Here is a 27,109-nt window from a genome sequence, read left to right on the forward strand (position 1 = left end):
TAGTGGGATTGCTGGATCAAATGGTAGATCTACTTTTAGTTCTTTAAGGAATCTCCACACTGTTTTCCATAGTGGTTGTACTAGTGTTTGTACTAGTTTACATTTCATGGAAAAACTTTCTATAGAAGAAAATGTGAGCTACAGAGAAAAAAAATCAAAATCACAGGAAAAAGATAGTAATCTACTTCATTCCTGGAATTGTTTGAAAAAGTCGTGTAAAATTTGTGGAGATTTAAGTATATGGAGAAAAACACATACTCATTATAAGTAAAATAAGATTGTATTTCAACTTCATCTTGTGTATACTTAGGAGTAATAGAAAAGAGACAAATGGGGAGATAATAAAAGAAATATAGGAAGAGGAAAAGAGAAAAGAATCAGGAAATTGGAAGTTAAATAATTCCACACATACTTATTGAAGTCTCTTTAAACAATGCTTAAAAACATATGGCCTCTTAGAATTACACTTTTAAAATGAACTTTATCGCTATGGGATTTGGGGCATTATAACAGGAAGTGAGATGTTTGAAGACAGGGTTTTTGAGCTCTCTGGGTATTAACTCCTTAAGTGAAAGATGCTCTGAGTGCACAATAGACTTGTGCAGTGTTCTTTAATTGATGGAGATGCTACATCTCACGTCCTCATCATCCACAGAGCCTCCAGATCCTGGCCAGGAGTCTCCTCAGAGCCCCCTTCATATCTTTATTTCTCAGGGTGTAGATGAAGGGATTGAGAGTGGGGGTGATTATGGAATAGAAGAGAGAAATAAATTTGCCCTGCTCTTGGGAGTAGCTGGAAGGGGGCTGCAGATACATGTAAATAGCAGGTAGGTAGAAGAGGGAGACGATCATCAGGTGGGAGGAACACGTCCCAAAGGCCTTGTGTCGTCCCTTAGAGGACTGGATCCTGAGCACTGCCCGGGCAATAAAGCCATAGGAGAGAAGGATGAGAGCCAGGGGCACCAACACGAAGAAGGCCACCAGCACAGCCAGCGTGGCGTCATTCACAGCGGTGTCAGCACACGACAGCTTGATCATGGCCGGCACTTCACAGAAAAAGTTGTTCAGCACCTGCCGCCCGCAGAATGGCAACTGCACGGTCAGGATCACCTGCACGAAGGAGTTGCCGAAGCCACTGAGCCAGGCCAGAGCCACGAGCTGCTGACAGAGAGCACGGTGCATGAGAACGGCGTAGTGCAGGGGCTTGCAGATGGCCACGTAGCGGTCCAGGGCCATGGCGGCCAGGACGATGCACTCTGTGCATCCCAGCCAGTGGAAGACTGCATACTGCACAGTGCAGCCTCCATAGCTGATGGTCTTCTGGGAACTGCCCGTGTTGACCAGCATCTGAGGGACCGTCGTGGTGGTGTAGCAGAGGTCCAGGAAGGACAGGTGAGTGAGGAAGACGTACATGGGGCTGTGGAGTTGAGGATCCAGCCGGGATGCCAGGATGATGGCGACATTCCCCAACATGGCCAGCACATAGGACAGCAGGAGGACCACAAAGAGAGGGAGTTCCAGCCATGGCCTGTCAGACACACCCAGAAGGATGAAGGCTTTAGGGGGGTCCCCTAAGAAGCTCTGGTTGTCACTTTTCATGTTGCAGCATTTTCTGGCACCTGTGGCAAATTGAGAAAATTGGAATGAATAATACCTGAGAGGAGGAATCGATCACTTTGCTCCCTCTTGCATCCACTCTTCCTTCCCCAGGTGATAGCCTGTTTGATTCTCCTTACCTCTGTGGAGACGCTGGGATGCGGAAGGGTCAGAACCAGGAGCCGCAGCAGCAGCCTCTGTGTCTTTGCTCTCCTTCCTACTCAGTGGCCTCAACTAAGCCATTTAATATTCTTGAACTTCTGCATCTGCAAAATGGGGAGAAATACCTGCTTCAATTGCCAAGACTTGGGGACGATAGAGACATTAAGTATGTGAGAATACCTCACGAATGACAATTGTGTTCCAGGTAGAGCGAAGCCTGCCACAGCTCCCATCACCGTCAGAAAGATTTCTCTCTACATCCACATCGACAGGGAACTGTCCACCTTCTTAGGCGTTACCATTTTGGGAGGTAGTAGTAGGAGGGAGGTGGGCGGTGACATAAAGCAAGCAGAAGGGCTTTGTGAGCAGCTGGGGGCTGTATTGATAGGACCACCCCCGTCACCTGCTTACGCTTGCATCCGGCTCCCCAATTCATGCTGATCTCTGCTGTCATGACCGCACACGCACAGGCAGCCCTGTCACTCACACCAGTGGTAAAAGCAGCATGATTCTAGGTCCTGTGAGTCTCTGGAGTGGAAGAGCCAAGTCATACATTACTTCAGCCCCAGAATAGTTCATGGTAGTTAATGAGACCCCAGAGCATGGAATTTTGAGCACAGGGAGAAAGCTCTTGATTGGAATGAGAAACGTAGCTCTTGGAATTGTCTACGGAAAGATTAGACTGTCCTCTAGGGCTAGGTTTTATCTCATGGCTTGAGTGACATTCCTACACATGGTTTGTTAGAAAGTTCCCAATATTCTTGTGAAACACTCAATTATCGTACCTCCTCCCAGATTCTATCAACAATACTTATGAAATAAACTTCACAGAATGTGATCTTATCTCTAATGTGCTCAAGATGCCAGTCAAAACAGTGAGCTGTGGCTGAGCAAAGTCAAGCTAGCACATTTTTAAGCCTAATTATTAAGAAGTAAAGGAATTATGACATTTCTCTTTCTGAGATTTCTGATTCCAGAGTTTCTTTTCAGAGCCTAAAGTGGGAGAAAAGGGAGAAGTTGTAGGGATAGTGAAGAAAGAAATGAGAGAATGAAGGAAGCAAGAAAGATAGAGGGGTAAATGTATGCGGCAATTTATAATAAAGACAAGTTATTTACCACTCATTATGAGCCAGGTACTAGAATAATTACCTGATGTTGCTTTAATATCTCGGCAAGCTCCATGTTTTCACCCCTAATTCACTGAGCGACTCGGGAGGACAGCTGGTCTACCTTAGTTACACGGCAGCAAATGGTAAAGCCAGGACTGAAAGCCAAACTCCTGCTCTTCACTACTATTCTCTCCAGAACTTTGCTTTAAAAAAAGAGCAGCTGGTGACATGAGGAGCAGCAAGGGCAGTCGCGTAAACGACTGAGACAAAAGAAGATGCTGGAAAGGGGAGATGAGGGAGAGGAAGGTCACAGGAGAGAAAGGGGCAGGGATTAGAGAGGAGCGGTTTTCTTGTAATTATAGTCCACTGTACATGTGCACACTTACGTACACACGTGCACATACATGCATTCGCATGCACATGCACACACATACACATACGCACACACACACGGTTTCTCAACGGCAAAGCTGGATACTGCCCAGGCCTGCCCCTCATGCCCTGGATCTGATGCCCTTCTGTTCAGGTGTTTCCACACGGAGCTTTTGTAGGTGTCTGGCCTCTGCACTCCTTGACCTTCTTTCATCTTCCCACTACCCAAGTACAGGTGCCCCTGTACAGCGTTGCTTCCCTGGATGGACACAGTCGTTCCCACAAATGTCACCATCGCATTCAAACGGAATCCCTCCAGGCTGTATCTACAGTTGTCAGTTCCTCACTGACCTCTAACCCACTTTTTGACATTGTGAACTGAGGCATCCCAAATTTCACCTGGCAGCCATCCCCCCAGACTCAAGCCAGCTCCTTCATCTTAATTCTGGCTGACTTCCCTTCATTCACCGTGATGCCAAGTACTGAGGTTCTTTCTATTCACGTTCTATTCCTCATTCACTCTAGTTCAACACTGAAGTTAAATAATTCAACACCCGTACAATGCTGTGATCCCATCCACACAATGTTGCATCGTTGCAGGCACACACTGTCTATATCCTCACCACTGAGTCCTGGGCAGAAATGCCCACCAGGACCCCTCTTGGAACTTGCTACCTGCATCTCTGCAGGCAGCTTCAACCCCTCACTCACCCTCACATGAAGTCATCTTTCTGAGACTCAGGCCTTAAGAGCAAAGATATCTTTAGGTGTTTCAATTACCAAAAATGTAAGAACCCATCGCTCAAGAGTTACCTGCTGGTTGTATCGTGTTCACACTGAATTCCCACAGTTTCTTCTGGGACCCATCGCATTCCTCTGTCTTGGCAGCCACCACACAGTATTTTAACAGCAGCACTTAGGCCATGGCTGCTGGCAGGCTAGGCTATGAACACGCAGGCTGTGATACACCCTGCGATATCATTCCCTATAGGATATATAATCCTTATGGTTAGTATTTGTATCTCTATATCTATATTATCTGTCTCTTATCCCTGACATTTGTTGCTGAAATCTCTGCTGAAGCTTGACAGAACACATTGTTACCTCCTCCACCACACAAGATGGAAAATCAAATTTACAGCAGTGTGTGGAATTCCTAGAAGCCAGCTTATGAGATGGGCAAACAGAAACGCGGTCATAGGATTTTATTGCTTATTAGTCCAAAGGGTCTCTTTCTTCGGCCTAGAATGCAGCCTCCCATCCCACAACCGGGATGCCTGGTCCAGGCCCTGTTCAGCTGCGGAGGCCATCATTGGGATTACACTCAAGAGTCTTGGGGACGAGGCTTAATGATAGCAATATTTTCCTGAACTGAGAGTAACAGGGAGTCTTTCATCACAAAAAGAGAAAGAGCCCCTTTCTCCTTATTTGTTTGCATTTGCAGTCCTGGTTCAATGGCATGCTTTTTCTTAGACAGGAGTCTGACAAGTACAATCGAGACGTTAGCTGGCACAGGGGCTTGAGAGAGCACACAAGCCCAGCCTCGACTCCACCTCTTCATCTTTATTCTCAGTCTCACTCAGCAGCCTCTGCAACGTAGTTAGTGTCCCTGTGCATGCACAGTCCTTTCTCATCCTGTGCCAGGACTGGGGAAGTGCACATCCTCCTGCTGGGAATAGCAGGAATGTCTTGGGAATCTTATGTCCTTCCCTTCCCTTCATGTCCTGCCTCTGGTTTCAGGACAGCCCTGTTTCTTTCCTTTAACTGCCCTCACTAATTTAACACTATTCATCATCTTCTGTAGCTCCCACAGTACAAGGGGGTTTGAGGACCATGAATATGTCTATTGCCACAGTGGACCTGAGGTCTAATTTTTCATAACACTTTAATTTGAAAGATTAAACAAACTCCTAGCACTGAAAGAAGGGAAGTAAGTCAGCAGGGAATGAGCACCCACCAGCTCTCTGTCTGTGCACCAGGCACCGCATATGTGCCGTCCCATATCCCATTTCAATAACTCTGGAAAACTGAGAGGTTCAGAAAGATTAAGAAGTTCACCTTGTTCAGGGACTGGGGTATGAGTCCACGGGGTAAGCTATTTAAACACCAAATGCCAGTTCACACGGAGGGGAAGTTACTTCCTCATAAGCCTCTGGATGTCATAATCTGTCACTCTCAAAAGTAACAAACAGTTTCCGTTTAAAAACTTTTATTTTATATTTACTTATAAAATAGCTCCTTATTCCGGAGGGTACGTAGAGTCCTCAGCCTCGTCAGTTATTCCTTCTAGTGCTGGGGAGGAGGGGAAGAGGAGGAGAAGGAGCTGGGACCCAGCAGTGATGGGCCTATGGGAGGGAGGATAGGGCTCCACAGCCCTCAGCACGTGGTTCAGACAGGGTTGGTCCCTCTGCACATGCCTCCCCCTACCACCGCCACACTTCATCGCCTTTTTATGTGGTCTTTTTCAGATTTTTCAACTTGAAGCTTGCTTTCTCGGGGACTGACACTATTCAGCTTTGCATTCTCTTTTTCTCTCTTTCCATGGCCCTGCTCAGCTCAATACTGCCCTTGTGACTGTGATTCAGCAGCCTCAAAAATAGGGGGAAGCGGAGGAAAGGGACCCAGGGTCCCCACACCCTGTGTGCAACGTCCACTGTTCAGCTAAGTGTCAGACAGCATGCCTACCTACAGGCAGAACATCCTGTTCCGCTCCCAGCTCTCTTTTCTAGATAAAACTACAAAATTTTACACTTGCTGCTTAATGTGTGGCCATTGTTCATCGACCCATCCATCCTCCACCTCATGTGCCCTTGGTCTCCAGCATAGGCCAGTGTTAATACTGCCGCAGCATGCACCTCCACTGCACTGTACAGATTTTAGTTTGACTAGAGTTGAGGACGAATCACTTACCTCCAGGGTTCCTGGCTCCTACAGAAGACTTGGTTTAGGACTGAAGGCTGTAATGCAGCCTGTTGGCCTTAGTCATGGAGGGATATTTAAGGATAGACTTACTAGAGATGCTCTTCATATTCCAGGAAGACACAGCGCATTTCCTCTGATGGGCCGCTGGGGCCTTACCATTTACTGGAACCCAACCCTCTGAGCAAGTCTGAGAGATTATTCTCAGTCTAGAAGGAGTCTGCTGTCCGTTGCAACAGGCTTGCTGGGGAGACTCAGTTTTCTGGACTCTCCCTTGGCAGTGCGTGAGGTCCGTGGATCTGCCCTAACCTTGGTCCCTCAGAGTGCCTACAGATACCTTGACATGGTGGAGGTTACTTCCGAGGATAAAGCTTTCAGGCAACACACCGTGCCCGTGTCACGCTCCCTGTTCATTTCAAAATTATCCCTCAGGTTTAACTTAACCTCATCCTCTCCACTGTTTTCTATAAGGGCCCTGCTCTTTCTCCCCAGACGTTGAGATTGAGAGTAAAAACTTGCTCTCCTCTGGCTGTGAAATTATCCCTGATGTTTTATTTAATTAGTGTCTAAGGGGTGAGCTGATAATTGAGGTGGTGTGAGCTTGGAGTTCTTGCAATTAATGGCAAATCCCAGAAGACCAGAGAAAATGGATCAATAATGGGTAATGAGAACTCTGTGTGTGTGTGTGTGTGTGTGTGTGTGTGTGTGTGTGTGTGTGTGTTGAACTCTTTAGGGTTGGTGTGTGGTGGGGAGATTACTGTAACATCAGAGTGTAGTAGTAACTAGTGTGTGTGATTCAGTTAAAGCATGAGACCTGGACTGGCTTCAGCACCAGGCTCAGTCACTCATGCTGTGTGTCTTTGAGCAGGTTACCTAACCTATCTGTGCCTCACTTGTGTTTCCTTTTTTTATTTATTTATTATTTTATTTTTTATTATTATACTTTAGGTTTTAGGGTACATGTGCACAATGTGCAGGTGTGTTACATATGTATCTATGTGCCATGTTGTTTTGCTGCACCCATTAACTCGTCATTTAGCATTAGGTATATCTCCTAATGCTGTCCCTCCCCCCTCCCCCCACCCCACAACAGTCCCCAGAGTGTGATGTTCCCCTTCCTGTGTCCATGAGTTCTCACTGTTCAATTCCCACCTATGAGTGAGAACATGCGGTGTTTGGTTTTTTGTCCTTGCGATAGTTTACTGAGAATGATGTTTTCCAGTTTCATCCATGTCCCTACAAAGGACATGAACTCATCATTTTTTATGGCTGCATAGTATTCCATGGTGTGTATGTGCCAAATTTTCTTAATCCAGTCTATCGTTGTTGGACATTTGGGTTGGTTCCAACTCTTTGCTATTGTGAATAGTGCCACAATAAACATACGTGTGCATGTGTCTTTAGAGCAGCATGATTTATAGTCCTTTGGGTATATACCCAGTAATGGGATGGCTGGGTCAAATAGTATTTCTAGTTCTAGATCCCCGAGGAATCGCCACACTGACTTCCACAATGGTTGAACTAGTTTACAGTCCCACCAACAGTGTAAAAGTGTTCCTATTTCTCCACATCCTCTCCAGCAGCTGTTGTTTCCTGACTTTTTAATGATGGCCATTCTAACTGGTGTGAGATGGTATCTCACTGTAGTTTTGATTTGCATTTCTCTGATGGCCAGTGATGATGAGCATTTCTTCATGTGTTTTTTGGCTGCATAAATGTCTTCTTTTGAGAAGTGTCTGTTCATGTCCTTTGCCCACTTTTTGATGGGGTGTTTGTTTTTTTCTTGTAAATTTGTTTGAGTTCATTGTAGATTCTGGATATTAGCCCTTTGTCAGATGAGTAGGTTGCAAAAATTTTCTCCCATTCTGTAGGTTGCCTGTTCACTCTGATGGTAGTTTCTTTTGCTGTGCAGAAGCCCTTTAGTTTAATTAGATCCCATTTGTCAATTTTGGCTTTTGTTGCCATTGCTTTTGATGTTTTAGACATGAAGTCCTTGCCCACATCTATGTCCTGAATGGTATTGTCTAGGTTTTCTTGTAGGATTTTAATGGTTTTAGGTCTAACATTTAAGTCTTTAATCCATCTTGAATTAATTTTTGTATAAGGTGTAAGGAAGGGATCCAGTTTCAGCTTTCTACATATGGCTAGCCAGTTTTCCCAGCACCATTTATTAAATAGGGAATCCTTTCCCCATTTCTTGTTTTTGTCAGGTTTGTCAAAGATCAGATAGTTGTAGATACGCGGCATCATTTCTGAGGGCTCTGTTCTGTTCCATTGATCTATATCTCTGTTGTGGTACCAGTACCATGCTGTTTTGGTTACTGTAGCCTTGTAGTATAGTTTGAAGTCAGGTAGCATGATGCCTCCAGCTTTGTTAACCTATCTGTGCCTCACTTGTGTTTTCTAAAAAAATACAAGAAACATTAGTATTGTTTTGCACAGTCTGTTAAAAGAGTGGAATGAATTGGTTCTTGTAAAGCACTCAGAACAATTAGTGGCACAGAGTAATACATGTTGAGGGTTTTTTGTTGTTGTTGTTGATATATTGTCTCCGCACCCTATTATATTTTTCACATGGAGGGGATAAAAAAGTCTTTCGTAAGAGAGCTGGCAAGAAGTAGTCCAAATTTTATTTATTTTTTTATTTTCTTATTTGTATAAATTTAAGGGCTACTGGTGCAATTTTGTTACATGGATACATTATGCAGTGGTGAAATCTGGGCATTTAGCGTAACTATCACCCGAATAATGTACATTTTACCCCAGGTAATTTATCTTCCCTCACCCCCGACACTATCCTACCCTCCCTAGTCTCCAGGGTCTCTTACTCCATCCTCTGCATCCCTGTGGACACATCATTTAGCTCCCACTTGTAACTGAGAACATGTGGTATTTGACTTTCTGTTCCACAGTTGTTTGGCTTAAGATGGTGGCCTCTAGTTCCATCCACATTGCAGCAAAGATATGACTTCATTTTTTTATGGCCGAATAGAATTCTTGTAGTGCAAATTTTAATTCATGAGCTATAATTCATGCGATTAAATGCTGCTACGGGAACCATTGTGAATAGCAGCACCTTGGTGCAGTTACTCTCCCTCTCTAGGTTTTGACTCAATCGTCTTTTTTCTCTAGCTTTAGATGTCTAAGTGGACACAGGGTGAGTCACGGCCGTGAGTTAGGGCTCTATTTTTACATTCTGGGGATGGAGGGAGGAGAGAATATGTCCCAGAGGAAGATGGGGTGACTGTGCTTTGGCGAAGAAGTGGGAGCTGTCCCTGATTCTTTTTTTTTTTTTTTGAGACGGAGTCTCGCTCTATCGCACAGGCTGGAGTGCAGTGGCGCAATCTCGGCTCACTGCAAGCTCCGCCTCCCGGGTTCACGCCATTCTCCTGCCTCAGCCTCTCCGAGTAGCTGGGACTACAGGTGCCCGCCACCACGCCCGGCAATTTTTTTGTTTTTAGTAGAGATGGGGTTTCACCATGTTGGCCAGGCTGGTCTCGAACTCCTGGCCTCAAGTGATCCGCCTGCCTTGGCCTCCCAAAGTGCTGGGATTACAGGCGTGAGCCACCATGCCTAGCCTTAGACAGTCTTGTTATCCAGCTGGGATAATTTCCAGAGGTGGAGAGGCTTACATATCTGTGCAGGTGGGGGAAGAAAGGGGGAATAGGCAGTTTTGTGCTGAGAAAACCCAGATGCAATTGTAGTTGGAAACTCTCATGACTGAGACTGACACAGGGTCCCACTGGAATTGTGCTAATTGTCATCTTGATCATCTTTCTTCAAATATCTGTTCTCCCACTCTTGTTGTTGGTACCCCCCTTTTACTCCACACAGCAAGTTACTCTCTGATGTGATTATATTTTCCAGGCTTTCTAACAGATAGGGGAAGCTAGTGAGATAAAATTACTGGGAAAGCTTGGAAAAATATTAGCCAATCCTCCATTTGCTATTTTTGTGCATGGAACATAGTCCTGATGGCTAGCGCCCTAGCAGCCATATTTGATCTTAAAGCAATTTTAAAGAAGAAAGTCACACATTAAGAATGGTGGAACAGGCCAGGCACGGTGGCTCACACCTGTAATCCCAGAACTTTGGGAGGCTGAGGCGAGTGGATCACCTAAGGTTGGGAGTTTGAGACTAGGCTGACCAACATGGAGAAACCCCGTGTCTACTAAAAATACAAAAAATTAGCCAGGCATGGTGGCGCATGCCTGTAACCCCAGCTACTCGGGAGGCTGAGGCAGGAGAATCGCTTGAACCTAGGAGGTGGAGGTTGCAGTGAGCCAAAATTACGCCATTGCACTCCAGGCTGGGCAACAAGAGCGAAACTCCATCCAAAAAAAAAAAAAAAAAATGATGGAACATTGAGAAGGAGCCAGGGTACTTGATATTTGATGGTCACAGAGGTGCCGTGAACTGTTGACCTCCAGTTTCTTTGACATAAAAGTAATAAGCTTCCATCTTATTCACAGCACTGATCTGGGTTTTACATCTTAGGAAACTGAACTCAATTCTGGCAGTGATTTCAGGAAGATTTTCTGAGATTTCTTTTGTAATATTATTGTGTTATAAGTTATAATAAAGCACAGATATTAGTAATTCCAACCTCTAGAAGAATGTGACCTAAAGCAGTCTGTGTTGACATCAATGTCACAGATTAACATTGAAAAACAAACAAATGGATAAATTTAATGATCAAATAGATGATGATAAATGCTTAATGCAGCTACAGTCAGTGGACATTGAAGATGAAGGCAGCCAGGAGTCAAAAAATGTTTTATATTTCCAGGCATTCTAGAATGAGAAAAGACTTGTTCTGCTTGGTGTGAACTGGGGGGTTCCCTGTGGAGAAGGCGGGCGTGATACGGATTGCCTGTATTTCTAGAATTACATGTTATTTCAGCTGTGGTTAGGATTTGAGTAAAGAAAAGAATCACACTGATATCCACAAGGAATATATTTAGGCTGATATTTAATTAACATGAGTCCAATAGATGGAAGTGGTGAAAAATGGGTGTTTGCAGCCAAATGAACTGGATTCAAATCCCAGACCTCAGGTATTAAGCTTGGGACCTTAAATGAGTTACGTAAGTCTTCTGAGGCTCAGTTTCCTTGCCACTACAATAGAAATCATAATTTCTGACCACTGGATTGATATAAGAATAACTGAAATAATATATGCAAATATATTGGTATGGTTCCTGGTACAAAACTTAGTAAGTGGCAGTCCACACTTTCCTTCTTGCTTTCTTTCCTTCCATTTACCCATCGACAAATATTTAAGAAATTCTTTTTTTTTTTTTCTGAAATGGAATCTTGCTCTGTTTCCCAGGCTGGAGTGCAGTGGTGTGATCTTGGCTCACTGCAACCTCCGCCTCCCAGGTTCAAGTGATTCTCCTGCCTCAGCCTCTTGAGTAGCTAGGATTACAGGGCCCCACCACCATGCCCAGCTAATTTCTGTATTTTTAGTAGAGATGGGGTTTCACCATGTTGGTCAGGCTGGACTTGAAACCCTGACCCCATGATCTGCCCTCCTTGGCCTCCCAAAGTGCTGGGATTACAAGTGTGAGCCACCATGCCTGGCCAAGAAATTCTTATGATGTGCCATGTGCTGTGATTAATGGTGAGATGTAGTGTAAATGGAATTATTTGTGCCCTCAAGGAAACTTTGGAGTGATAGAAGTGTTTTACTAATTGTTTGGAATGGTAGTTGCATGACTGCTTACACTTAGCAAAACTCATCAAACTGAGTATTAAAATGAATAAATTTTGTTATATGCAAATTATATCTGAATAAAGCTATAAGAAAATATTTGGGCCCAGGCGGAGCTACCAGAGTGGTGTAGAAAAAGAGACAGTAAGCAAATCGTTGCATAACTATGAAGTATAGCTGTGAGAAAGATTAAGAAGGAAAAGAAAGGACAACAAAGAATGCTTTGAAAAGGACCTATTCCTGGCTGGGAGAAGTGGAGGGCAAAGAACAGTTCCTTCTGGATGGGACGTTCAACCTGATCATCATTATCCTCATCACGTTTAATGACTTCTGAGATGTGCACTGGTGAATACTAATCAGGATGAAACACAGTCACACCTCTGAGCTGTATCTGTGCTAAACCCATGAAGATGTTAGAACTGACCCACCTGCAGTAATAGAGTTTTGTTGCCTTGCAGTATCCTCGGTCTGCTCTGATAGATGGCAATGTCCATAGTATCCATGCCACATAATTTACTGATTTAATAATGTCTTCACTAGATTTATGGGCAAGACCTTTGTTCAGAAATAAATACAGAAGATCAGACCAGAATTAAGTATCATCTATGATTTTGCCTCTTTGGCATCTATTCTAATCAATTAAAACGAAAAATAACCAAGGCATCTTTCTAAGATCACACAATTTGATTTTTGATTCAATAAAAGTCACATGAGTAATAAAGTCGTCAGATGTTGTAACTAGTTTCAGGCTATGTAATGGCAGTTACTCTGGGTGCAAATCAGTGCCTATGACTTCATTTCTGCAAGGTATTGTAAATACAAACATGAGGTTAGCTACAAATGAAAGGAAAATGAAGGACTGCTTCAGCAGGAAAGCATTGCAAAAATTAGATTTAATGTATAAGGACTACATTTTCAGATTAACCAGACAGGAAAAACCATGTTGGAAAAAAATAAAGTCTTACAATGTAAGATCTGGGAATTAAGAAATATTAACTAAAGTGAGATTTAAAAAACTCAATTTTTTTTTAAAAAGGAAAAGAAAATGAGAATAGGAGGATTGGTAAAGAAGGAACTAGAAAGATTAAATAGTACCCTTTGCGAGAGATGTAGTGTGACAGATAACTTACCACAACAAATTTTAATTTGTATTTGTGAAACGTTATACTTTAAAAAGCATTTCAGGTCGTGTGAGAGTATGGCTCTGAATTATAAACTTCAGTAACTCTTCATATTTGCTGACGGATTATAACTAGTAAGATTTTTCCAAAATAATTACTTTATAATTACTTCCAAATAGTTTCTATAATTATTAAATAAATCTGACAGAGTCCAGGGCTAATATGTGATGTAGAAAGACAGTAAAATGCTTTATGTGAGTCTAGAAGAAAATGCAAATAAGTCTTCTTACTAGCTTTAGGATGCATTGTCACTGTACCACAGTTTGTCACTTTTCCTACTTAAAATTGAGTTAAATAAGGTATTAAGTTAAAATTAAAAATTCTAGTTCGACAAATGGGTGGGAAGAGCTTTACATAAAAAGCTTTATTCTTTTTTAAAAAATAAATTTTGTTGTATATACTTAAGGCATACCACATGATATTATGAGATGCATATAGAGGTAGTAAAATGGTTACTATGGTGAAACAATTACCATAGCCATCACCTCATGGTTATCTGTGGCAGCTGATGGCAAGAGGAGAAAAGCAACTATAATCTACTCAGCAAAAATTCTGAATACAACACAGTTATTAACTCTAGTCCATAACTAGTCCTTAAGTTATGCTGTACATTAGATCTTCCAACTTGTTCATTCCGCATATCTGCCACTTTGTATCCTTTCATCTACCACTGTTTTGTTCTCTTGATCTGCATATTTGACTTTTCAGATTCCACACATAAGTGAGATCATGCAATATTTTTCTTTTTGTGTCTGGCTTATTTCACTTAGCATTAATATCCTCCAGGTCTATTCAAATTATGGGTATATGGCAGCATTTCCTTCTTTTTTTTTTTTTTTTTTTTTGGAGGGTAGTGAATACAGAGGATTTTATTGTTGATGAAAGTGGCTTTCGGTGGGAAGGGGAGCTGGAAAGGGGATGGAGTGGGAAAGTGGTCATCCCCTGGAGTCTGGCAGTCCCCGGCCAGGCTCTTCTCTGAAGTCCCACTGTCAAGCCATCCCGCTGAAGTCAAGCTGCTTCTCCGACATCTGGCTGCTGCTTCTCTTCTTTTCTGCCGTTCCTCTGCCAGTAGAGTCTGGGGTTTTTATGGGTACAGAATGGGGTGCAGGGCAGGCCAGGGAGTTTTTTGGAAAAGGCAACATTTGAGCAGAAAAATGGGGACGTTCTCACTTTGGGTTATGGTTCTAGGCTTGAGGGTGGAGCTTCACCAGGACCCCACCCTTTTCTGCCTAGAATTTCTCTGCCTTCTGTCCCTATCAAAACCATAGTGAAAGAGAGCATATCAGTGGTTAACATGAAGCCAGAAGTGTGGAGAGAAGCATCTCCTTCTTTTTAAGGCAGTGAGATGCTTGTATTTAGCTAGCTAGCTAGCTGGCCAGCTCACAGTCTGTCTATTCATTCATTGACAGGCGCCTAGGTTGTCTTCACTCCTTGGCTATTGTGAATAATGCTGCAATGGACATGGGAGAGCGGAAATCTTTATGAAGTGGTGACTTCATTTTCTTTAGGTATACACCCACAAGAGGGATTGCTGGATCATATAGGAGTTTTGGTTTTAACTTCCTCAAACTGTGGTCCATAATGGCTGCCCAATCCACATTCCCACCCACGGTGTGCAGGGCTCCCCCTTTCCACATGCTCATCAACACTTCTTATCTCTTGACTTTTTGATAATAGCAATCCTAACAGATGTGAAGTATTATCTCACAGTAGTTTTGATTTGCATTTCCCTGATGACTACTGACATTGAGCACCTTTTCATATACCTATTGGTCATTTGTATGTCTTCTTTGGTAAAGTATCTATTCATGCCTTTTACCCATTTTTCATTGAGTTATATATTCTCTTAGTTTTGAGTTGTAAGAGTTCTTTATAAATGTTGGGTGTTTACCCCTTATCAGATATTTTTTCCCAATCCATAGGTTACCTTTTCATCTTGTTAATTGTATCCTTTGCTGTGCAGAATCTTTGTCATTTGAAGCTTTATTACTATTATACCTTGTTCTATGGTGTTTATGAACTAGGGCTTTGCAGAAATGGAAGAAGTAGTAAACCAGTGAAAAATGCTGTCCAAGTGTCAAAAGTCCCTTGAGCAAAATCAGGGGCTCTCCAGATTTCTAGACTTACCTTTCTCTCTCTTTGTTCAAGAACTGTTTCTCCGTAATACTCTGTCCTCCTCAGCCCTGAAAACAAACATATACTAGTGTTCTTCAACAGAGTTCTCCATGTTTATAGAATTATACACATATGTGCAAATAAAATATGTGCTCCCTTTATATGACAAATTATATCTTATAATATAAATGTAATTATATGCATAAAAGTTTAACTTTTCTCTATTTCTCATCTCTCTACAGTATTTACTTTAGAATTAGCATCCAGACTTTAGAAGGACATCACAGGGATGCATATTTAACACAGTTATTTATTCAAAAAGAAATTCAGTGGATTTTCAGAAAAAAAGTAAATTTTATAATTAAATTATATGTTACAAATCAAGGGCCAGTAGTAGCTGTGAATACATATTTCGTGCTGAAAAGCTAGTCAAAGGTGAACATACTAATATGTAAGTTTGGACCTTATTATTAATTTTTTGCCAATTAAGAATGAGATTTACTTTTTTTTTTGAGAAAGAGATTTCTTCCAGGATCCTCAGTACCAGGGTTTATTGAGAAGTATGCTATTGCATAGCAAGGTGTCTATAGTTAAGAATAAAATATTGTATATTTCTGGTCAAGTGTGGTGGCTCACACCTGTAATCCCAGCACTTTGGGAGGCTGGGGCAGGTGGATCGCTGGAGCTCAGGAGTTCGATACCGGCCTGGGCAACATGGTGAGACTTCCCCCACAACTCCCATCTCTATTTAAGAGAGAAAAAAGAATAATATATTGCATGTTTCAAAAAAAAAAAAGCTAAAAGAGAGGATTTTAAATGTTCTCAAGAAATAATAAATCTTTGAGGCGATGGATATGCTAATTGAATCATTCCACAAGGCATACACATATATTGAAATATCGCATTGTAATTCATAAATATGTAGTTATTATTTGTCAATTAAAAATAAAATAGAACTTTAATAATGTTAGTATTTAGCTTAAAAATAAGTGATATAAGTTATATGCTACATTATGTATTAAATCAATCACAAATATGATATTAATTATATATAATGTATATTACATTATGCATTGTATATTATATGGCATATATTAGTATGCAAAGAAATGGGTAATATCATGTTAGTTTTTGCGTACCTTGCTTTATTACTGTGGGAAATGGAGGGAAATCCCTTTACGTGGGCTGGGTAAGATCATACTAATCTTTTTTTTTTTTTTTTTTTTTGATACTGAGTTTCCCTCTGTTGCTCAGGCTGGAGTGCAGTGGCGCGATCTTGGCTCACTGCAAGCTCTGCTCCCCGGGCTCAGGCAATTCTCCTGCCTCAGCCTCCCGAGTAGCTGGGATTACAGGCGCCCGCCACCATGCCCAGCTAATTTTTGTATTTTTAGTAGAGACAGGGTTTCACCACGTTGGCTAGGCTGGTCTTGAACTCCTGACCTCAGGTGATCCACCCACCTCGGCCTCCTAAAGTGCTGGGATTACAGGCGTGAGCCACCGCGCCTGGGCCGTACTCATCTTCTATAGTGGCGGGACTCTTTCCTCCCCAAGCTATACAGTGGTGAAATACTAGTGAATTTTCTTGACATGGCAGTGATTTCAGTGTGAAATGAGCTGCCATTTCATATTTTCACGGTTTGCTGGTTTTACTCTGGGCTCTTTGGTTACTCTGCAATTCCAATTATCTGATTCTGTTGAAGTCCTGTGTGTTGCTGCCTCTGAGGCCCCTTCTTCCTCATTCTGCCCTGGGGAATATGTCAGATATTCAGGGCACACAGTACTGGCAAGACTTGCTTACTAACAACACATTTCCACCCCCACTCAAGTTTTAAGATCAGAAACGAGGTGGCTACTATCCTGTCATCCTTCATTCTAAAGTAAAATAATTTCTGAAATTCCCAAATGCTGCAGGAGAAGTATTACAAGGAAACCGAAAAACCACGTTTGAGAGATACTATGGATGTTTGCTTCAACTTTCATGGGTTACTTCTCCTTCCCCACTCCCTCTTCACACTCTTTTTCCACTTCACAATAAAAGTGTTCCTTTAACCTTTCCTGAAGATGACTAAGAAGCATTGCTCTATGGTCCAAAATCCTCACCAAAGGGGTACTTGTTTAAAAAGTATCATTTATGGCAGAGAGAAAGCACAGAGAGAGCTTAGGTAGGAACTGCTGAAGGCAGCATCACCTGACGCCCACCAGGGGGCGAGCATGCTGCGGCGCCGGGGACCCCCATCCATCCCGGGAATTGGTTTCCTTTTTCCTCCTTCTCTCTCTGTTAATACCTATCCTACAGTTAGAATGCAGGCTTCAAAAAAATGTCACGGGGATGCATTTTTTTATTTGTATAAATGTAGTAGGGGTGTAAGTGCAGCTTTGAGACGTGGCTAGACTGCATGTGGTGAATCAGGGCGTTCAGCGTAACCATCACCTGAAGAGTATGCACCATACTTGGCAATTTCCCATCCCTCATTCCTCCCACTCTTACACCCTTCCGAGGCTCCGGTGCCTATTATTCCACACTCTATGTCCATGTGTACACAGGCTTTAGCTCCCACATGGAAGTGTTTTACACACTTATTTAATTAACAGTTGACAGAGGCCTTTTCAGGTGAAAAGTAAGTCTGGTTGGCCTGACTGGTTTGAAAATGAGGACTGGGTTTGCTCACGAAGTTAAAGGGGAGGAGCTTTCCAAAAATTAAATATACCTTTTAAATGCTCTTTCCTCTCTTGGAATATTCTCCCCACTTCCTCTCTCATCCAGGACATTTCACTGCATTCTATAAGGCTCAGCTCAGTGTTACCTGCTCACACCACTGTGAGACTCTAAGAATCAGTGAGTGGAAGAATGTGCCTTATAGTCCCATTCTGCTTATTCCATTGTGTGCACCATTAGACTCTGGGGACTTGAAGAAACTGAGGGCTTCACTGGGTTCTCCAAAGCTGGGAACCACGTTTTCTCTGTAAGGAGACCTGTCTTCACTCCCATCACTCTGCTGAAGTCCTAGTGTCTTTTGTGCATAATTGTTTTAGGGATCACAGTACTTGCAACAGAAAATTCTAGATTAATTGTTTCAACCAACTTTTGTTAAACCTTTGGCTTTGTGGTAGATTTTAACACTGGGGTCAGTGGTGATAGAACTGAGCAAAATTAACTAATTAATGATGTTGGATTGCTGTAGAATGACTGTATTAATTTCATGTGGGGGCATTCTAAGAGCTCCAAGTGTGTGGAAGTGAAGCTGCAAGTTTCCATAAGGAAGGTATTTCTGTAAAGATTGTAGAAGCCTAAAATAACCTAATTTCTTTTAAACACGTATGTATATACACATCTCAAATTGCAGAGCATTGCAGAGCACCTTAGTATCTGTTGTTCTTTTTTTTTTTAAACATAGAGACAGGGTCTCATTTTGTTACCCAGGCTGGAGTGCAGTGGCGTGATCATAGCTCACTGCAGCCTTAAATGCCTGAGCTCAGGAGATTCTCCCACCTCTGCCTCCCAAGTAGCCGGGACTACAGGCACACACTACCACGTCCAACCAACCTGTTGGTTATTTATACCCTGGGTGATCTGTCGCACAGGTGCACCTGTCCTCTCACTTATTTCTCATGGCTTCACAGTATCCTCTGATGTACTGCTTAGTTCCCAGACATTTATTTTAAGCCTTCATGTATTACCTCTTGAGACTCCCTTTTACTCCCAGTGGTGTTAGACTGCCTCTGCGGACGGGAAGCCAAATGCTCACATCTCAGAATACAGTAGGCTTCAAGTTCCAACCACAGGGAAATGAAGTGTCTTCAGTCCATGTGTAGGGAGTGTCTTAGTCTGCTTGGGCTGCCTTAAAATAGATACTGCACACTGGGTGGCTCAGACACCAGACATTTATTCTCTATAGTTCCAGAGTCTGGGAAATCCAAAATCAAGGTCCTGGAAGATTCAGTTTCTGGTGAGGCTCCTTACAGATGACTGCCTTCGTGTGTGTGTGTGTGTGTGTGTGTGTGTGTGTGTGTGAAAGAGAGAGAGATCATCTTTCTCATTTCTTTTTTTTTTTGAGACAGAGTGTCGCTCAGTCACCCAGGCTGGAGTGCAGTGGTGCAATCTCGACTCACTGCAAGCTCCATCTCCCGGGTTCACGCCACTCTCCTGCCTCAGCCTCCCGAGTAGCTGGGACTACAGGCGCCTGCCACCATGCCCGGCTAATTTTTTGTATTTTTAGTAGAGACGGGGTTTCACCATGTTAGCCAGGATGGTCTCGATCTCCTGACCTCGTGATCTGCCCGTCTCGGCCTCCCAAAGTGCTGGGATTACAAGTGTGAACCATCGCGCCCGGCCTCTCATTTCTCTTCTTATAAAGGCCTTATCCCATCATGAGGACTTCACTTTCATGACCTAATTACCTCCTAAGAGTCCCACCTCCAAATGCCATCACATTGGGGGTCAAGGCTTCAACATATGAATTCTGGGAGGAGCTAAATATTAAATTCATAGCAGGGAGCCACAGCAAGTCTCTCCAACATATTGGAGATAAATGAAGACAAACTCTGAGAATCATTCGAGAAAAGTCACTCAATGGCTGAGATGAGTCATGAGGATATATGATCTATTTTCATTACTATTTATAAACACGCTTCTGTTATCAAGCCAAGCAAAGTGTCCTTCTTTGTACCTAGAAGGTAACCAAGGAAAGCTAAAAAATGAACCATCGGCTTTTTTTTTTTTTTTTTTTTTTTAACAATGGCAGAATAGCAAACAATAGAATGGATCTAAAGAGTCCAAAGGCAGAGCTTTATTATCCAGGGAAGGGAATCCCTGCACTCTTATCACATAACAGAAACATTCTCACAGTGGAGGTGGATGTAACTGGATGAATAAAGCTCTCACAGTTGGTGAGACACATCAAGCCACTGCTGCTTTTGGTTTTTGATTCCTTGTGGACCACAGACGTTTGGCATTTTGGGGAGATTTGGTAGGGCAGAGAATTCATTGGCTTGCTGATGGAAGGACTACACTCTTATCTTCTATCATCTTTTCCAATCACTTCTCTTCTGTAAAGCTGGTTTCTTGTGGGTTTTTATAAAGTGTTGCACAGACTCTGAGCCTATGGATTAGTGGTTTATACTCAAGGTGGAAGTGTGTTCCTAACAATCTTCTGCCCCAATCCGAGCAGCCAGTTCGATCTACTCTTTGATATCTCCCTTTGTAAATCAATGCTCACTGGTTCAAAAAATCTTTTCTCAGAAGTAAACCTCTATTCTTGTCAGAGATCTCTCTAGCGTACCTTTCTCTCTGGCTGCTCTTAACATTTTTTCCTCATTTCAACCTTGGTGAATGGGACGATTATGTGTCTTGGGGTTGCTCTTCTTGAGGAGTATCTTAACGGTGTTCTCTGTATTTCCTGAATTTGAATGTTGGCCTGCCTTGCTAGGTTGGGGAAATTCTCCTGGATAATATTCTGAAGAGTATTTTTCAACTTGATTCCATTCTCCCCGTCACTTTCAGGTATACCAATCAAATGTAGGTTTGGTCTTTTTACGTAGTCCCATATTTCTTGGAGGCTTTGTTCATTCATTTTCATTCTTTTTTCTATAATCTTTGTCTTCACGCTTTATTTCATTATGCTGATCTTCAATCTCTGATATCCTTTCTTCTGCTTGATCAATTTGGCTATTGATACTTGTGTATGCTTCAAGAAGTTCTCGTGCTGTGTTTTTCAGCTCCATCAGGTCATTTGTGTTCTTTTCTAAACTGGTTATTCTAGTTAGCAATTCCTCTAACCTTTTTTCAAGGTTCTTAGCTTCCTTGCATTGGGTTAGAACATGCTCCTTTAGCTCAGAGGAGTTTGTTATTACCCACCTTCTGAAGCCTATTTCTGTCAATTCATCAAACTCATTCTCTGTCCAGTTTTGTTCCCTTGCTGGTGAGGTGTTGTGATCCTTTGGAGAAGAGGCATTCTGGTTTTTGGAATCTTCAGCCTTTTTGCACTGGTTGTTCCTCATCTTTGTGGATCTACCTACCTTTGGTCTTTGATGTTGGTGACCTTCAGATGGGGTTTCTGTGTGGACATCCTTTTTGTTGATGTTCATGCTATTCCTTTCTGTTTGTTAGTTTTTCTTCTAACAGTCAGGCTCCTCTGTTGCAGATCTGCTGGAGCTTGCTGTAGGTCTGCTCGAGATCCTGTTTGCCTGGTTATCACCAGCAGAGGCTGCAGAACAGCAAAGATTGCTGCCTGTTCATTCCTCTGGAAGTGTCGTCTCAGAGAAGCACCCATCAGATGCAGCTGGGGCTCTCCTGTATGAGGTGTCTGTCAAACCCTGCTGGGAGGTATCTCCCAGTCAGGAGGCACGGGGGTCAGGGACCCACTTGAGGCAGTCTGTCCCTTAGCAGAGCTTGAGTGCTGTGTTGGGAGATCCATTGCTCTCTTTGGAGCTGGCAGGCAGAAATGTTTAAGTGTGCTGAAGCTGCACCCATAGCCGCCCCTTCCCCAAGGTGCTCTGTCTCAGGGAGAAGGGAGTTTTATCTATAAGCTCCTGACTGGGGCTGTTGCCTTTCTTTCAGAGATGCCCTGCCCAGAGAGGAGCAATCTAGAGAGGCAGTCTGGCTACAGCGGCTTTGCTGAGCTGTGGTGGACTCAGACCAGTTCAAATTTCCCGGTGGCTTTGTTAACACAGTGAGAGGAAAGTCGCCTACTCAAGCCTCAGTAATGGTGGACACCCCTCTCCCCACCAAGCCTGAGTGTCCTAGGTCACCTTCAGACTGCTGTACTGGCAGTGAGAATTTCAAGCCAGTGGACGGTAGCTTGCTGGGTTCCAGGGGAGTCAGATCTGCTGAGCTAGACCACTTGGCTTCCTGGCTTCGGCCCCCTTTCCAGGGCAGCAGATAGTTCTGTCTTGCTGGCATTCCAGGAGCCCCTGGGGTATGGAAAAAAACTTCTGCAGCTAGCTCGGTGTCTGCCCAAACCGCCACCCAGTTTTGTGCCTGAAACCCAGGGCACTGGTGGCATAGGCACCTGAGGGAATCTCCTGGTCTGCAGGTTGCAGAGATGGTAGGAAAAGCATAGTACCTGGGGCTGCAGTGCACCATCCCTCAGGGTACAGTCTCTTGCGGCTTCCCTTGGCTAGGGAGGGATTTCCCTGACCCTTTGTGCTTCCTGGGTGAGGCAATGCTCTACCCTCTTTCTGCTCACCCTCTGTGGGCTGCATCCACTTTCTAACCAGTCCCAATGAGATGAGCTGGGTACCTCAGTTGGAAATGCAGAAATCACCAGCCTTCTGCATTGATGTCGGTGGGAGCTGCAGACCAGAACTGTTCCTATTTGTCCATCTTGCCAGCCACACCCCTCCCCGCTCCGCTGCCCTTGGAGGAGTCTTACTCTGTCACCAGGTTGGAATGCAGTGGTGTGATCTTGGCTCACTGCAACTTCCACCTCCCAGGTTCAAGCCATTCTCCTGCCTCAGCCTCCTGAGTAGCTGGGACTATAGGTATGCACCACCACGCCCAGCTAATTTTTGTATTTTTAGCAGGGATAGGGTTTCACCACGTTGGCAAGGATGGTCTGGATCTCTTGACCTCATGATCCGCCCACCTTGGCCTCCCAAAATGCTGGGATTACAGGCATGAGCCACCACTCCCAGCCTGGATATCTTAAGAATTGTCTATCCATGTCCTTAGCCCACTTTTTTTTCTCTCGCACTGATTTGTTTCTTTTAGATTTTAGATATTAGTCCTTTGTTGGATGTATAGATTGTGAAGATTTTCTCCTACTCTGTCAGTTGTCTGTTAACTCTGCTATTTCTTTTGCTGTGCAGAAGCTTTTCAGTTTACTTAAGTGCCATCTATTTATCTTTGTTTTTGTTCCATTTGCTTTTAGGTTCTTGGTCATGAAGTCTTTGCCTAAGCCAATGTCTAGAAGGTTTTTCCAATGTTATCTTGTAGAATCTTTACAGTTTCAGGTCTTCGATTTAAGTCTTTGATCCATCTTGAGTTTATTTTTGTATAAAGTGAGAGAGGAGGATCCAGTTTCATTCTACATGTGGCTTGCCAATTATCCCAGCACTATTTGTTGAACAGGGTGTCCTTTCCCACTGTATGTTTTGTTTGCTTTGTTGAAGATCAATTGACTGTATTTGGCTTTATTTATGGGTTCTCTATTCTGTTCCGGTCAATGTCCCTATTTTTTATACCAGTTTCATGCTGTTTTGGTGACTATTGCCTTATAGTATAGTTTGAAGTTGGGTAACATAATGCCTCCAGATTTGTTCTTTTTGCTTAGTCTTGCTTTGGCTATGTCAGCTCTTTTTTGCTTCCATACAAATTTTGGATTGTTTTTTCTAGTTCTGTGAAGAGTGATGGTGGTATTTTGATGGGAATTGCATTGAACTTGTAGACTGCTTTTGGCAGTATGGTCATTTTCTTAATATTAATTGTACCCATCCATGAGCATGGGATGTGTTTCCATTTGTTTGTCTCAATGTCATTATTTTTAAAATGCTGCCATTTGACCATCATAGAACCAGAATATGTGGACTATGAACCACATGAAAGCTAAGGAGCCATTAGACAAGGCAGCCAGATAATGAGTTAAGTAATGACAGCATGGGAAATGAATAAAAGCCTTTCAAATCTCTGATAAAGTAATTGAAGAAAAGGACTTTTCCCCTGTGTGAGTTTGTGGTTGAGACATTGTTGCACTGCAACAGTAACATTAATTTTTAATATGCAAGAATTACTTAGAAATACAGTTTAAAATGTTGTTTATGAAAAAGGAATGGTAACTAATTAATATATAATAACTCTGTACCTTGATGAAGTCCTTGTAGGTCCAACAGCTTCCTGTGTTAATAGATGTAGTGTATTATTCCGTTCTCGCACTGTTAGAAAGAAGTACCTGAGACAGGGCAATTTATGAAGAAAAGAGGTTTAATTGACTCACAGTTCTGCAGACTGTACAGGAATCATGACTAGGAGGCCTCAGGAAACTTACAATCACGGCAGACGGCGAAGGGGAAGCGAGCACCTCTTACCATGGTGGAGCAGGAGCCCGGGGAGGTGCCACACACTTTTAAACAACCAGATCTTGTGAGAACTCATTCCCTATCATGAGAACAGCAAGGAAGCAATCTGCCCTCACGATCCAGTCACCTCCCACTAGGCCCCTCCTCCAATTCAACATGAGATTTGGGTGGGGACACAAATCCAAGCCGTATCACACAGTCTTTTTAGTAAACTCAGCAGTGATCAGACTCAGGAAGCACATTTATTATACTAACCACACCTACACATAGTTAGCTGATAAGACTGCTATCTGTTGGTTGAGGGGGGAGGAGACCCAGAGAAGGACCAGAATATTGTCATTTAGGGTATGATGTTTAAGCTGTTAGGTGGACAGCAAAAATGGCAGAGGAAGGTAGGGTGGTACAATGAGTGATAGATGATGCGAGGTGAATTGAAGGCCTAAAACCTACAAGAACAGGTGTGTTTTGCCACCTACAGTAAGAACACTCATGTCAATAAGGCAGGACCACTTCCTTCTTGTGTATTTCTGAAAACACATATGGAACTCCTGATCTCTCATTCCCTCTTTTCTAAATGTTATAAGCCAATTTGTAATACTGTGTTGACATTATGGATTTTGGTTTAGAGTTTAGGTATCTAAAAGATAGCAGACCCTACGTCTGCGACAGAGAATTAGTGAACACAGGTGATGAGTACTGAACAACTTGAGTAAATGATTCCTTGTGTCCATGTTACAATTTCCAAGCTCCAATTCATGCTGACCTACTTTAGTTCTAGATGGGTATTCTCATGATGAGATCTGCAGATACAACATGCTCATAATAGATTTAGTTTCTAAAGTGTCCCTTAAACTGGTTTGTCTACAACTTTCATGTTGACTGTTTTTTTTTAAATTCCAGATCTAACTGCACTTTATATATGGCTGGCGATCAGACAGTAACCCTTTTCTGAGTTTAGGGTCTACAATCCTTTCAGATCAGACCTCAAATGGACAGATCCTGTACGTGGACAGCAGAGCTATGGAAAACAAGAGGGATGCATTTGTAACCCTCTGTTTACATTGCATCCTAACTTCTTCAGCAGTTGAGTCCTTGTCAAGCCAAAAGGAGTGATAGTAGAAAATTATATTCGTACAGCCAACATTTAATTGTTGACATATAGAAAATACTTTTTTTTCAGTTAATTTCTTAATTATAGGTGAGATCTATGTTCCTAGCCCAAATACTTGATGGGTGTCTATTTAATAATGTGAATATTTAGTTTGCCTTCACTGAAGGAGTGTAGGTCATAAGACATACTTACTACCAAAATAACCCTCTACAATGATCCTGATTATTCTGTTTAACTGATCTCTGGGCACTGTATAATATTGACTGGAAAGGCACAAAGAACATTCCTTGCTTTTCTGCTCTTTGTGAGTGGACATGGGAAGGAAGAAAATCCTTTCACCTTTGCACAATCAAAGCTGCTTTTGGTCTTTTGGATAATGTCAGACTAATCACTGAGTCAAGAGATTGGACCAAATCTTTAACAATTCAGAGTAAAATGAATTCGGGGCTCCCTTATTCTCAAGGGCCCCCAGGCTATTTTCCCTAAAATGTACAGGTATTGTGAGTAACTTATTACTAGGTGTCTTGTCTCTTTCCTGTCTAAACCTGCAGTTCACAGTGCAAGGTCAGCACAGAGTGTGAGACTGTACTCTTTATGCAGTGGATTTTAAATCACTGGAACAAAGAAATGTAAAATGTGGAAATGTGAGAGCTGATCATATTGATTGAAGCTATTGTTCCACAAATTTTAGGAGATTGTATCCAGTAGCAGAGAAATTGGTTCATGGTTAGTTTAGTAGATTCTTTTTTTTTTTATATTATTTACTTATTTCTGAAAATAACAAAAAGCTTGTTATAAAAATTTATTTTTAAAAGTCTACCCAGTTAACTCGCTTGACTAGATCACAGTGTTACTGAGAAAAAAGTTTTAGCTTCCTTCTCTTCACAAATATCTTTACTTAACATCTTGCCCTTCAGTGCTAGATAATCAGCAGGCAAGTGAGACTCGCTAAAAACTGTGGGTGGTGGAATGGATCCTCCGCACTGAGAGGACAGAACGACACGTGCCATTTTCTAATCATTGCAGCCTGTGAACCTCTCTAAATAGGCAAATGAGGCCAAGGGTGATGGAGGGTCAATGAGAGCTCACGGGGGACGCCATTCTGCTGGGGTTCTGGAGAGGCCAAAGCTGGAGACGGTCCCATTTGTGGTCAGCACAGCCTTTTACTTTCTGGCCGTGACTGGCAACTGCACCAACCTCCTCCTCTCCCTCCCACTGCACACTCCCACTTCCTCAGCGACCGGGCCCTTGCCCTTCTCCACCTCCTGCCACAGCACTCGCAGCTTCTCCCAAGTGCTAGTTAACCTCGGGGGCTCACGCAAATCCATGGCCCGCGTGGGTGTGCGGTGCGGCCCTCTGAGGCCTCTGGCTCCTGGTCTGGCCTTGCCGCGCCGGCTCTGGGGGCTGCCATTCCACCCTGACGTCGCCGCGTACACGTACCTGGGGCGGTGCGGTCACCGCTGCCTCTGCCACTTCCTGTGTGAGACGCCGGCCATCACCGCATTTCCGCGTGGACGCCGGCAGGGTGGAAGGCCTGGATTTCCCCGGCCACCCCAGCCGCCCTGGCGCCTCTCGCGCGACTTGGCCTCGGCCCCTCGGGGGCGGCGCACTGCTGCGCATGCGATCTCAGCGCCTGGCCTTCCCGCGCGGCTGCCGCCCTTTCCACAGCGCCCCAGTCTGCACTAGCGCCCTACCCGCTTCAACTGCCTGCAACCGCCGCTGAATTCCCTCATCCACACGCTGAGAGGACGAGAAAGGCGCCCTGGGGCAGGCTCTCGGGAAAGCCCGCAGCCGCTGGACGCGGGAGGACATGGAGGTA

At 43.3% G+C, this 27,109-nt stretch overlaps 2 protein-coding genes across 12 annotated transcripts in view; one reads left to right on the forward strand and one right to left on the reverse strand.

The window, feature by feature from the left end:
- Positions 1 to 264: 264 nt before the first annotated feature.
- On the reverse strand, positions 265 to 26,890 carry OR2B11 (olfactory receptor family 2 subfamily B member 11). Of its 5 annotated transcripts, XM_063613552.1 has the most exons (7): positions 26,731 to 26,870; positions 15,180 to 15,235; positions 4,053 to 4,224; positions 2,908 to 3,145; positions 2,170 to 2,286; positions 1,737 to 1,862; positions 265 to 1,619 (listed from the first exon to the last, which is right to left on the reverse strand). In XM_063613552.1, exon 7 carries the CDS (start codon positions 1,597 to 1,599, stop codon positions 646 to 648), a length of 954 nt encoding a protein of 317 aa, XP_063469622.1. In that variant the 5' UTR covers positions 1,600 to 1,619; positions 1,737 to 1,862; positions 2,170 to 2,286; positions 2,908 to 3,145; positions 4,053 to 4,224; positions 15,180 to 15,235; positions 26,731 to 26,870; the 3' UTR covers positions 265 to 645. The 5 variants fall into 5 exon arrangements, with proteins under 5 accessions (XP_063469622.1, XP_055090383.1, XP_063469624.1 ...); XM_055234408.2 differs by lacking the exons at positions 2,170 to 2,286; positions 2,908 to 3,145 and adding an exon at positions 12,300 to 12,426; XM_063613554.1 differs by lacking the exons at positions 2,170 to 2,286; positions 2,908 to 3,145; positions 4,053 to 4,224 and having other exon boundaries at positions 26,731 to 26,890.
- Positions 26,792 to 27,109, forward strand: part of GCSAML (germinal center associated signaling and motility like) — a 65,836-nt gene continuing 65,518 nt past the window's right edge. For 6 of the 7 annotated variants that reach the window (XM_063613567.1, XM_063613568.1, XM_063613570.1 and 3 more), the window contains exon 1: positions 26,842 to 27,106. The gene's annotated coding sequence lies outside the window, so the exon portion shown is untranslated. Of the gene's footprint in view, positions 27,107 to 27,109 lie in introns of all 7 variants that reach the window. The other variant, XM_063613572.1, reaches the window with a different exon arrangement.

Source organism: Symphalangus syndactylus, chromosome 19 (genome assembly GCF_028878055.3).
Source record: "Symphalangus syndactylus isolate Jambi chromosome 19, NHGRI_mSymSyn1-v2.1_pri, whole genome shotgun sequence".
NCBI lineage: Eukaryota > Metazoa > Chordata > Mammalia > Primates > Hylobatidae > Symphalangus > Symphalangus syndactylus.